The following is an 11469-nucleotide window of genomic DNA, read 5'->3' on the forward strand; positions in this document are numbered from 1 at the left end:
GCATCTCTTTGGATTTTAACACTGTTTAACACATTGACTCCCAGGGGTTCCCCATTGACAAGTAAAATCATCTGGTGTTAGACAGAGTAAAATACTAAGTCCGGCCGGTTTCGGCCGGGTTGGACGTCAAAGGGTTAATGTAAACACAGAAAATTTCATAAGTAAGCAGAAGTTACATAATTTAAGTAGTAGACAAAATCAACAATAATTTATAATCATCATGGCAGAAAAATGCTTTATGAAAGTGCAAAAAAATTCAGCCCATCTTAAACAACATTTTTGTTCCAATTTGCTTAAAATAAACATTGTGCCTCGTAAAATATGTCACAGTATTGCCATGTTCCAGTGATTTTCTGTCTGTGATTTACTGCGTGGGAAAATACATGTGCATATAAGTATTTCAAACATTAAATTTAAAAAATATTTTTTTAATACATTGGTCTGAAAAAACTTCTAAAAACTTGTGGCTTGTATTAGCTTTGATTGGTCAACAAGAAATAATTATCAGTTGAGAGTACCATTATGCAAGTTGGTTTCAATGAGTAGCACATCATACGTAATTGGCATTTTTTATACTTGAGACGCATAATGGTTCTTTCTGCAGGTACCAGAATTTCAGCATTGTGTTTTGGTGACTTGGGATTAGTCTTCATTTGGAGTTGTTATGTTTTCTGTCTTAAGTATTTTCTGTTTTATGTAATTTCTGCTCTAGACTGGTACTTGAAGAAGCTACCTGCATAATTCATCTGGGACGAACTTGGACAAACATTTTTTCTGCATTTTTTTAATTTGTCAAGTATAAAGACGGGCACAAGAAGCATAATGCATCTGGACAAAGTATCCACTTTAGGGCATCTTAGAAAACACACTAAACTCGATAGTTTGCCCATGCGCATCCTAGACAAGTTATACGTCTCTAGTATAAAACGGCCAATCTGGTGAATGTTCCAAGGAATTTTGTGTTTTTAACAAAGTGTTCCCATTTGCCCAAACCGTGTCATGTGTGACTATCACCTGCTGCTACTTTGATTCTTTATTAATACTTTATCTTGCGGAGACATTTCAATAGAATCTTGAAAGATTTTCGTAAAATTCCCCCGAAAGAGACGGAAGAATAATATTTGAATAGCAGCAGTGGTGTCTTCCCACATGAATCTTGACTTATTTTAAGTGATTTTGCTTCATAAGACCTTGGATGTGATTCTAATTGTGCTAGAGCAGAAACACTTTCAGGTATGAAGTTAAATCACGAAACGCAAGGATTTTGCTGTCAAACAAATAGAAGGCTACCATGTTTTGGCTGCTAATGGCTAAGAACAATGCAATAGATTTGAATCATTTGAAATGAGACGATGAAAATGAGACGCCGCACAATTTATAAAGTGGTCTGCCACAGGAGTTCCACTTAATCAGTGTGGAAACAAAATTTGTCTGACAAGGGTGGCTGCATGTCAGGCCAAACCCTGTCCCTGGCCTAACATATGACAGGCTTATAGTAAAAAAAAAAAAAAAAATTTCCTGGCTTGGCCTTAAGTTATTTGTTGTAGTGGACATGTAAATTTAATAAAAAATTAAAAATTTGGAGACTTTTGCTGCAATTTTAGTCACTAAATATTTCAAGTTGCCCTGGCAACCAAAAGGGTTGCAGCTTAACCCATTGACTCCCAGGGGTTCCCCATGGACAAGTAAAATCGTCTGGCGTTAGACAGAGTAAAATACTGTCTGGCCAGTTTAGGCAGGTTTGGACATCAAATGGTTAAAGCACTTATCTTCAGGAAAACAAGACATTTTCCATTCATCCTCATGGCAGCAACTTTCTTGGAGCCTGCTTAAATTAAGGGCGTTTTGAAGAGCACTTAAACAAATTTTTGGCTAATGCCATCCCAACCAAACAAGTAAATAATATTTACAGGAAAAATTATAACATTTAACAAAGTGGTAAAGCATAGAAGAAAACAAGAAAGATATGGAGTACACTTGCAGCTATTTGAAATGATAAGCAAGTACTGTAGTTACCATAATTTCTGCCTGTATAGTCCAGAAAGAAACATGAAAGTCACGTATTACAATGCACATCTAAAACTTTACAGAAACTGTCATAATAGACCAGAACAAATTTTTACAATTACTGAGCAATTTCTTGTGCACTGATTGGCTAACTTTTATCATACATAAGAGTACACACACATAAAACTGTAATTTATGTGAAGTTGAAAGTACTTAACTTGTTTGATTTTAATTTTGCAGACTTGACCTCAGGCCAGGAAGTTGAGACTTGACTGAAGAATGCTCCTACCTCAAAATGGCTCGATTTTCACTCAGCCATGAACATTTTTGATCACCACGAGGGTTTTTGATCGCATTTTGATTCATGAACTGAATTTTTAATTTGTGCAAGTTGGTGGCCTGAGTGAACAAGTTAATGGCATGAGTGTCAAATTTTCAGCCAATGTAACTTTATTTTTTATTTAATAGCCAATGCGCGAGAAACGTTATTGCCGATAAATTTCGCCAGTTTTAATAAAACTGCATACATTTTAGTGTTTGCATATTATTTCTGTTCATTTAACCCGGGAAATAGACCCTTTTTCATTTTTGATCGCAACATTGTCAAAGTTGTTGTGAATCAGATCCACATTTAATGGTACCTACATGTAACTACTGACATCTCAGATCATCTTCCTGTTTTTTCTATTCATTCGGACAACACTCTAGGACATCATTCTAGACAAGATCCCATTTTTGTCTGAGATAAGAACCCAATTAATCGGTCCAAGTTTGTTGAAAAACTTGAGGGTGTTGAGTGGTCTTCACTCGCAGGTTACAATGATCCACATACTGCATACACCAGTTTTCTTAATAAAATTACCAAAATATACAATGACTGTTTTCCTGTTAGGAAATTGATTCCGAAGAAGAGATGTATTAAAAAACCGTGGTTAACTAAAGCTCTTCTCAAGTCGATTAAAAGGAAAAACAAACTTTATAAACAATTCCTTCATAAACCGACACAGAATAACAATCTACTCTATAAGTCTTTCAAAAACAAATTAAATCACATTTTGAGATCGGCTAGACGATTATATTATGAGAAGAAATTAGAATATGCAAAAGCAAATACCCATGCTACTTGGAAAATTCTTAATGACATCTTGAATCGGAAGAAATCAAAGCCTAAAGTAAACTCAATATTCACATCTGATGGTCAAGAAATATCTGATCCAGTTATCATCGCGAATAAATTTTGTAAGTATTTCTCCAGTATTGGTCCTAACCTTGCAAAAGAAATACAATCTCATCCTTTTTCTCATAAAGACTTTCTTTCAGGATCTTTTGCAGAATCTATCTTTTTCAATCCGGCAACAAAAGAAGAAATTATTGTTATTGCTCAATCATTTGCATCCAACAAAGCTGCGGGTTATGATAACATTCCAATGTCCCTCATAAAGGAATCTATCCAATTAATCTCTGAACCTTTGGCTCACATTATTAACTTGTCAATTGCTCATGGCACTGTACCAGATCAAATGAAGATAGCACGGGTAATACCTTTATTCAAAGCTGATGACCAGTCGTTGTTCACTAACTATAGACCTGTTTCAGTTCTACCTAGTTTTTCCAAATTTCTTGAGAGAATAATTTATAACCGTTTAAATGATTATCTAACTAATTTAAATGTCCTTTGCGATGAGCAATATGGCTTTAGGAAAAATCACTCCCCTACACTTGCTTTGATTGATTTGTATGATAAGATTTCCTCTGTTTTAGATCGTGGTGATATAGCTGTTGGTATTTTCCTTGATCTCTCAAAAGCATTCCATACAGTTAATCATAACATTTTATTTGACAAACTTGAACACTATGGTATATGTGGACTGGCCTTAAAATGGGTAAAAAGCTATTTTTCTAACAGATTACAATTTGTAGATTTCAACGGTCATGTTTCTTCTCGCTTCAATATATCCTGTGGGGTTCCTCAGGGCTCTATTCTAGGGCCTTTATTTTTTCTTCTTTACATTAATGATATAGTCAATGCATCTACGGAACTACAACTGATTTTATTCGCGGACGATACCAACGTTTTTCTGTCTGGTAAAGATCCTGATTATTTGGTTAATCAGCTGAATATCGAGTTAAATAAGTTGTCAGTATGGTTTAGGGTTAATAAGCTTTCACTGAATCTTAAAAAGACCAAGTTCATAGTGTTCAAACCAAACCAAAAACGTAGAAGTTATAATTTTCAAATTTTGATAAATAAACAACAAATTGATCAAGTTAAAGAAACAGTTTTCTTGGGTGTGATCATCGATGAAAACGTAACCTGGAAGTCTGAGATCTCTCATGTGGCTAACAAAGTGTCGAAATCAATTGGAATGATACAGAAATCAAGTTTTTATTTATCTTCATACTCTTTACGTGTATTGTACTTTTCACTTGTTTATCCTTACTTCTTTTACAGTAATATAGTTTGGGCGTCCACCTATAAAACTAACCTTGTTCGTCTGGTAAAATTGCAGAAAAGAGTGGTGAGAATCATAGATAAATCTCATTTTAATGCTCATTCTGACCCTATATTTAAGAAACTTGGAATCCTAATTTTCCATGATCTTAACCTGTTACAACTTGGTCAATTCATGTTCTCCTATCAAATTCGAACTCTTCCTCCCAAGTTAGCTAGCAAATTCACTCTAAACAGTCAAATTCACACATATTATTCGAGAAACTCTCATGCATTTTGTCTGCCTTTCTGTCGGACTAACATTAAACAATTTTCTGTTTTCTATCAGGGACCTAAATTTTACAATTCTCTTGACATTGATGTAATGAATTCTTCCTCAACAGCTTCCTTCAAGAAAGCACTTAAGTCATTCTTTTTTAACAACTATTCTGAAAATTAAGTATTTTGTTCTTCCTGTGTCAAATTGTTTTCACCCTGTAATTTTACTTTCACAACTGTTTACATATTTCAACACCTTAATTAAATGACTAAGTGTTTGTAATTGCATGCTTCATTACCAACTTGTAAGTTCAAACTGTTTTTAATTTCTGTTCATTACTTTATATTTCAACTTGTTAAATAACTAAATGTTTGTAACAATTGTATTCTCCGTTGCCAACTTGCATGTCAACAATAGATAGATGCTTTTACTTGGGGAGGCCTAATTTACATAAGCTTAGTAGTTTCTTTTAGGCCTCCTCGCCACCAATGTAATTCAATAATTTTTCTTTCCATCTTCTCTTTTTTGATTGTTCATATTTGTATTTTAACTTCTTCTTTCTGTGGCAAAAAATAAATAAATAAATAAATAAATAAAAAACTAATATATAGATTTAGCCATGCCTAAAAGCGGAGCTCCCTGGTTATTTATTCTCACTGCCTGTAGGGTTAGTGAAAATAAAAGGCTTTCAAATTTGGTGATTTGGTGGTTCTGGTTACTGCTTAATTTAATCTTATTCCTTGCTTTCTTTCCTTCTTTTCGGTTTTTCAAGCAAAATTTACTTTGGATTTCACCAGTTTGGCAATGAATTTTTCTTGAATTGCATGAGTTTTAAAAGAAAACAAGCACATCCTCAGAGAGCGAATGGAAAAGGAAAAAAGCCATTTCAGAGTCAATTGTCAATAGCCAGGAAATAGGTCCGAATCGCGCTAAAATTAGAAACCATTGCAAAACTTTGTCAGTTCAAGGTCAAAAAAGAGTTTTACTGACGTACTGTATTCCACTTTATCTCTGAAAACGAGATCATTCACATTTTAAGGTATTTCATTGAAACACGCCAGCTTGGCTTGGAACAAAAATCTGCAAAATACGGCAAGGCTACCAGGAAAGGACAAACTTCAAACAAGACCCGCACCAACAAATTACCTGTAGGAGCTTTAAAGAAACTTCTGAAAACACAAGATAGTGATATGTCTCCCTAATTTGATGAGAACTCATTGCGAATATGTGTTTATGACATAAGGGCAAACTTTTGTTGTCAATGTCGAGGCACATCGAAAAACACTTGAACAAATGATTAAAAGAGCACTTGTTCCCTTGCATTTTAGAGCAAAACAAACAAACATATAAACTATTAAAATTTCTTTATGTCCAAAAAACTGCAGATAATTGTTATGTTAATTCCAGTTGAGAATAAAAGTTTGAGTTTCATTTCTCAACAAAGGAAAACCTATTAAACCACTTTTTAAAAATACGCATCCACTTGAAATAACGCATTCGTAAAAATAACAAACTCTTTACTGCCTAAGAAAAGAATTTGTGTTCTTCCACCAAGTTTGAGCTATTACTGGTATTCTGTTGTAGCCATAGGTCCTCCAGGCATCATGCAACCTTATCAGAGCTTCTAAAGATATGCCAAAAATTGCAACAAATTGCAACAAAAAATAACAGCTGTAAACAAATGAAAAATAAATGGTAAGGGTAATGAATTTATATAGTGCATTTTGTATTGGCATATTCAAATGCGCTTTACAAGCAAGTGATCTATGGGTGAGATTGGACATCAGCATATGCAGGCGCCGCTGGCAGCCGCTATCAGTCCATTAGCTATCTCACCCAGCACATAAATGAACGAAATGAGGCCTGACCACAACCCCGGGAGCTCCATGCCCTACTCTTTACGAATAGTGTGTGGGTTCTTTTGCATCCCACTGGATTGTGAACATTCAAGGGTTGTGAGACGGGGCCTACGGTTTATAGTCCTTATCCGAGAAGACTCGAAAGTCTTAACCATTTGCGGATGTAATTACAAAGGCAGCACTTTCTCCTCAGATATTTTAAGAGCCTGAGTGTTGGTCCGGCCGGAGTCAAACTCACGACCTCCCGCATGACAGCCCGATGCTCAACCAACTGAGTCACCAGTGCGCGGTCATAAACACTCAGCTTTAAGTTTATATCCTTCCCATGCTTGACTTGAATAACTGGGTCGCCACCAGAGTGGATCACAGCTACATGTATCATGAAATTATGTCAAACTGGATTTAAACCAGGGAAAAATCCAGAAAGAAAATATTTTCCAACTTTTTTCCACTTGAACATAAAAAGTGTTGACTGTTAAGAGCTTTAGTTCTCATAATATGGCCGTGTAGCTACATCGAGCCACAGAAAGTGCATGAAAAATGAAGCCTTGTTTATATTTAGGTGAGTTAAAGTGGGTTGAGCCTGCCATCCAATGAAAAACCATTAACTGGTCAGCAGGCAACTTCAAAAAACAGCTAACCTCGATAAGCTCTAAACATGAGCCCACGATATGGTCACTTGATACTGGTCAGTGGATACTTTGTTTTGACAGGTGTCAATTGACCATAACATGGACGTCCCATATCAAAGATTTATGCTGTAAACTAGCGTGATACTGGTCACACTGGCATACATTGAGGGGTGAACATACGGACAGTCGATGACATCATAGCTATAAAACCAACATTTCTCCTACCAATGGGTTACCATATTTTCTTAAAGGGGCTAGGTCATGCTACTTTAGGTAATTTTGTTTAATTTTGTTAATTATGAGCTCTAAAAATCAAATTGGCAGAGCAAGAGTCTTTCATTTGCAAAATCACGGCCACATAACAACTGAGAATGATTTTCAAGCTTTGTAAATGACATTTTGATATAGACTGATATAAATTTGAAAAAAGTTGGGCCGACGTTTTTCAAAGGTACCCAAATTCAATCCATTTCAATCCTCTCCAATTTTGTCCATCCATGTCCCTTTTTGGCTTCCCTGTGTTTTGTTAGAGTTCTTCTATAGTTTTGAACAGTTATTTTAATATTTTAGATAATTCTATGACCATTCGATCAGTGCTGAAAATGCCTAAAATAGCGTGACCTAGCCCCTTTAACAATGGTGCTCTGCGTGTGCACGCACCGCTATCATCGTGAGTAATCAACTCCTTGGCAAAAATCACTTACTTTTGAAAAGATCAGCCAACTGTTATTTGCCATGTACTACTTTTCTTACTTCTGACCATAGGTACCCTAAGTTCATGGAGAATCTTTGTTGCATTACAAACATTTTATAAGGGTTTGTATGGGGAATTTGGCGATTGTTATTTAGGGCATTAAAATAGAATTTAAAACACATCAGAATTTGTTGCCTTGCCTCCTTGTCTTATTTATGGTTTGTTCTCTGGATTTCTGGCTGTTTCAGCACAATTCTAGGGAAGTTCCGTACACGGCCATTGGAAAACACCTTACCGACCGGGCCCAACATTCAAATTTGTTAAACACCAGGTGGGCGACGATGTCAGTGACACTTACAATGTAAAACAAACTGAATGTTTATGTTCTGTTTGCGAAACATTTTTAATGCATCAGCATTTTCCTGAGCTTTGCCTGTATCTGTGTGACAGCATAGTACTTTCCTGAGAAGGGCCTGGCGTTGTACCTGTCACTGAGACTAAAGCCTCGTCGCCCACCCTGTGTGTACCAAATTTGAACCTTGGGCCCTGTCGGTAAGGTGTTTTTCAACGGTTTCGTGCATGGGACATAAGAATCATGTATGATGCTTAGGGCAAAATCACCCCATTTCAACGATTTTCAATTCCTTTCCATGAAAGTTTGTCTGATATGAGGATTGAAATATGTACCAGCACATCATACTTGGTCTCAGTGGAATTTTGGGTCAATTTGAGCTTTTTGGAAGAATTTACAGTAGCTTGTGTTTCCGACTACTTCATCGGAGTTTCCAACCTTGAAGATAAATATAGAGAGAGAAAACAGCGAACCTACAACCCACTGGAATAGCGCTGAAATGGCCAAAGTACGCGAGAAAAACACTGATAAGGTATCAAGAAGACAAGGTAAGGCATTTTTGCTCAATTCATGTTCTTTATTTTTGACTCCTAAACATGTTTTAAAATTCCCATACAAACCCTTATAATTTTAACTGATCATGATGCTCAAATTACAATGTTAGCTAGGGGTACCTGTGTTCTGACCACCACATCTTGCCATGCACCTTAAGTGTTACACAAGACTATGCAAGGTTAAAATATGTCCTAATCTAAAAAGACTGTTGAAAAGCTCATATACGAAATTCCTACTTAATTTCAATTCCGAAAATACACAGTGCCACAATTAAATACTAGTAACCATGGAAGTTCTCAAAAATGAGGCTGTCCAAATATGGCACAAATTAGAAGCAAACACAGCTCAGTGAAAGAGTTGTGGAGTGACAAAAGTGGACAAATCCATCCTATAACTGTTACAATACCGGTACTTATCTAACCCCTTAGGGTATCGATCAACCATCATAAACATCTGTTTAAAGTAACTATGAAAAGTACTGGTCAGGCAAAAGCATACAAACATTCTTGCAGAAAAAGAAAACGCTAATATAGGAATAGATGCATTCTATAAGATTTGTTGTTTTCCTTCTATTTCTAAAGAAATCACCTACAGCAATAATGAAAAAATATCATTCAAGATGATAAAAAAAATACTATTTACTGTATCAGTATAAAAAGCAAGGTGCAACAAATCTACATCATTGTAGTCCATCATAATGTACTGCAGGCTATTGATTTTAACAAAATGTAAAACAATGTACATTCAATAAATGAATTAGGAACCTGAACATACATGACATGTATGAATGTAGAAATTAATCTAAAATGGCTTCTCTTTTCCTTCTGGAAAATGTTTTTCTTTGAGTTATCTTTTCTTTACAAACAAGATGCAGTTTACACGTACATAAAATACAATATTTTGCTGGGAATCCTCAATTTTATATTCTTGGCTGAGAGAGTTTTTCCCATAAATTTGAATGGCAAAAGAGCATAATTTATTCATTCTTTTTCCCTTTTGAATTGTCATTAGAACCGTGCATATAAAAACGGCTTTGAGACAAGCCAATTGATGAGAGATTTGAAAGTACCATAAATGCAATTTTCGCTTGACCTCTTAAGATAACATTTCTGCAAAGTATGAAATTCTATAACAGCCACCCATATCATCAAAAAAATCTAAGCGACTAACTAAATTATCCAAAAACAGAGACACATTTCTGTCCCGCTATGATCTTGGCTCGGCAAGCTATTTGTTGGGTTAAAGTGTACGCTTAACTCATCGCGTTATTCACACCAAAATTATAGCCACAATTATGGGGATTTGGGTAAATCTTCCCACCTAAACCTCTAGCCCCCAATGAAAGCTCATGCCTTTAAACCCACGTTACGGCAGTGTGACAAAAATATACCGAAAAACAAGTCCACTTTGAAATTCTTTGACCACAAAAAGTATACAATTGATAATTCGACAAATGAACCAATATGATGAAGAAATTAAAGGAATCACCGGCTCCAAATAACACTGTGTTCGTAAAACAATGACAATATCAAAGATCTTTCTACCAGACAAAAGGAGCACGTCGAATTCAGAATTCCTAAGAATGGGGCTCCCTTTACCGATTATTTTGGATTTATATATGTATTATTTTGTTATTTCACTGGCGACGTTATCTAACATAAGCCCAACCATAGTTGCTCACTTTCTCTTCCATGAAAGAGGAAAGATTCATACGCACCTTACAGTTTGTGTCGGGTTCCACCGTTCTGATGGCAGCTCGCCGCTTTGTGGATCGTCCACAGGGGGATGTAAAATTGAAATACAAACATCACCGGACTGGAGAATGAACACAAATATTTAACTTCAATTTTATAAAATTCAGCAGCAACTCATTCGTCGACCATTCTTACCTCGTATATATTAGGATGCCACATTTTTGTGAGGAATCGAAAAGTTGGAGGTGAGTAAGGGTATCCGGGAGGGAACGACATGTGTGCCTGAAGGGAAAAATTCGTAGAAAAAATAGTAAATCTTGATTATCTAGGTGAAAAAAACAAAAAGGCAAATCCGTTCGACCAGTTGCTTACTTTGAAGTAACCTCCTTCATAAAGAGTACCAGGGGGACCAAAAATCGCTACATCCCATTCGAATAGATTGCACTCATCTGGCACATTGACAACAAATCCTTCCACTGGTTCTTCGGTGAGTTTCTTTAACTCCAGCTGTAATGCCCGCACAGCTGATGAATGTGGTTGTGCGGCCATTTACCAAAACCCTCTTCTACACCAGTCAAGGCCGTTTAAAGCGGAAGATAATAACTAAAAGTTTTTTTTCACATTGACATATGCCACACACTTTCTTTCACCAAGCTGTGTATTTATTAGACCCAGACTCCCACCAGCAAATTAAACGTCATGAATAAGTTCCAAATAAGGAAGAAAAAACGTGAGACCGGAAATGAAAAATCGGAAGTAAAAAAAACCAAGAAACCCTTTTCCACTGACGAGAAAACTAGTAGTAATCACGGATTAGCAAAGTGCATTCGATGTCTCGTAAAATAATATTTTTTATTGTACTGATTGCCCAGAAATATTCAGGGAAAGTGGACTTGTGTGCTGCTTTCTGGCAGTATGCAGAGAGAACTTGAATCTCCTGTGAAAAGCAGCCGAGCCAAGTGTTT

At 36.0% G+C, this 11469-nt stretch overlaps 1 protein-coding gene across 1 annotated transcript in view; it reads right to left on the reverse strand.

Moving 5' to 3' along the window:
* Positions 1-11172, reverse strand: part of LOC137992614 (ubiquitin-conjugating enzyme E2 R2-like) — a 20499-nt gene extending 9327 nt beyond the window's left edge. The window contains exons 1-3 of the mRNA XM_068838050.1: positions 10877-11172; positions 10700-10786; positions 10528-10625 (exon numbers count right to left, since the gene is read on the reverse strand). Coding sequence (XP_068694151.1) covers positions 10528-10625; positions 10700-10786; positions 10877-11053 — 362 coding nt within the window. The 5' untranslated portion in view covers positions 11054-11172. The remainder of the gene's footprint in view (positions 1-10527; positions 10626-10699; positions 10787-10876) is intronic.
* Positions 11173-11469: the final 297 nt, after the last annotated feature.

Source organism: Montipora foliosa, chromosome 2 (assembly GCF_036669935.1).
Source record: "Montipora foliosa isolate CH-2021 chromosome 2, ASM3666993v2, whole genome shotgun sequence".
Classification (NCBI taxonomy): domain Eukaryota; kingdom Metazoa; phylum Cnidaria; class Anthozoa; order Scleractinia; family Acroporidae; genus Montipora; species Montipora foliosa.